Source organism: Cibotium barometz, chromosome 60, assembly GCF_041138505.1.
Source record: "Cibotium barometz isolate CiBa-2024 chromosome 60, ASM4113850v1, whole genome shotgun sequence".
In the NCBI taxonomy this organism is placed as follows: Eukaryota; Viridiplantae; Streptophyta; class Polypodiopsida; order Cyatheales; family Cibotiaceae; genus Cibotium; species Cibotium barometz.
Genome location: NC_141105.1, coordinates 3,784,413 through 3,786,410, shown reverse-complemented (window position 1 = coordinate 3,786,410; position 1,998 = coordinate 3,784,413). Strand labels below are relative to the sequence as shown.

Below are 1,998 nucleotides of genomic sequence, written 5' to 3'. Positions count from 1 at the left end.
ATGGAGAAGCATTTGATTATCTACATTTTGTACTTGCCTGGGAATGGCAAAGGAGAGCCCAATTGTAAATTTGTGAGATTGCTACCAGTTGATAATGGATTTGGGGAGGCAATCTACAATGCTGTCCATGCCATGCTCTTAGAGAGTAATCTGGATTTGAAGAAACTAGTTGCATTTGTAACGGATGGTGCCTCAGCAATGACAGGTCATAAGACAGGTGTAGTGGCACGGTTTCAAGCATCGGCTTCACGAATCATGGGCATGCATTGTATTGCCCACCGTGAGGCACTTGCAGCAAAGGATGGTTTTGCATCGAATCCTCATGTGTTTGCTTTTGTTGATAAGGTTGCAAACAAGGTATATGCATGGCTAGGGAAATCAACAAATCGACATGTCGAACTTCGAAACTTGATGCATGAGTATCATATTGCAGACTTGAAAGTTTTACAAATCCATGCAATTCGATGGCTATCTAGAGGCCAAGTAATGGAAAGATTGGTTCCCTTAATGCCTGCTATTTTGGAGCAATGGAGAATGCATGAGAAAAAATGGTACAATTATGCCACAATCTTTCAAGTCCAGTTTATGATGCATTTGCTGGCTGATGTTTTGGTTGAATTGAATAAATTAAATGTAGAATTTCAGAGGGAGAACATGGATGTTACTATGATTGGAGTCTACTTGGATTTGACATTTGAGAAGCTCACTAAAAGGTATATATCTTATGAGGGCCAATTTGGTGCTGGTTCAAAACAACTTACAAAGTTTTTGAACATGTCAAAAGATGGGAATATGTTATATGTTGATTCTAATGGGTTTACTCATAAGCATGTGCTACACTTTGTGCCAGTTCCAAAATTAGCTCCAAAAAAGAAACGAGACAGAGCAGTAAGTGATTCAGAAGAGGAGGATGCAACTCTTGATCTCAATGTACTGCCTCATGATGCTGGAAGTGCAAGTGGTTCCCTCGCTGAATGTATTTGCATTGGAAGGACATTTGTACAAGATGTTTTGAATGCTCTAAATAATAGGTTTCTTGATCTTGGGGTTTTTAACTCGGTCAAGCTATTTAATCCCTCTGCCTATCCTTCAGATGTAATTGAAAGGGATAAAAGGACTGAAGAATGGTTAGAGAGGCTTATTGGCAAGCTTAATGTTGATGATTCAATAATTGACATTAGGAAATGTTTCGGTGAACGGGAGGATTTTGTTGGCATGCTGTACAGGGTTGCTAGGAGTAGAGGTATGCATGATGCTTGGGCAATCTGCAGCAACACAAAGACTTGGTGGGACACATTTCCAGGACTGATGCATTTATGGCAAGCAAGCATAGTAATTCCAGCGAGTACAGCATCATGTGAGCGAGGTTTCTCTCGACAAAATGACATAAAGAGTAGCTTGAGAAGTAGCATGTGTTTGGAGACGCTTGATGCATTGATGTTGTTATCACTTAATGCAAGTGATGCATCACAAGTTTGTTGGAAAGATGTTTTTGATATTTGGTTACAAGGAAAAAAGAGGAGGGCGATGCCATTAGAGTGATTTGTTCACTCAATAGTCAAAGGCCTAATTTTGGCAAGTTGGACATGCAAGGCATCTTGATTGGACATCATGTAGATTGATTGTTTAATTACATACAGTTTTTTAGTTTTTAAAAAAGCTTTTCATTTTGATAAATTGCTTGCCATTTGAATAACATGATTTTGAAAATTCATGTCATGTGAAAAGCAGTTTGAAAAAGTGTATGTCACTTGAAATTTTAAGTAACCCGTCAAATTTAGGCCCTGCTTTGGATGACTCTCATCATCCTTGACTGCACTGAGACTCCAACTTTGTCATACTTCTGCCTTGGCAACTATACTAAATCTCCTATCCTGCCTCTGATTTCACTCCATGACTAGGAATGTACATCTATTCCAATGTTGTCCCCTTGCATGCATATCCTTGTCCCCTAAACACACTAACTTATGGTTGATGATGACTGAGGTTGATCAAGGC

The 1,998-nt window shown here is 39.2% G+C and overlaps 1 protein-coding gene across 1 annotated transcript; it reads left to right on the top strand.

Moving 5' to 3' along the window:
* LOC147604885 (uncharacterized) lies at positions 1-1,542 on the top strand. The gene has a single exon (XM_086793905.1). It carries the CDS (start codon positions 1-3, stop codon positions 1,540-1,542), a length of 1,542 nt encoding a protein of 513 aa, XP_086650031.1.
* The last annotated feature ends 456 nt before the right edge of the window (positions 1,543-1,998 follow it).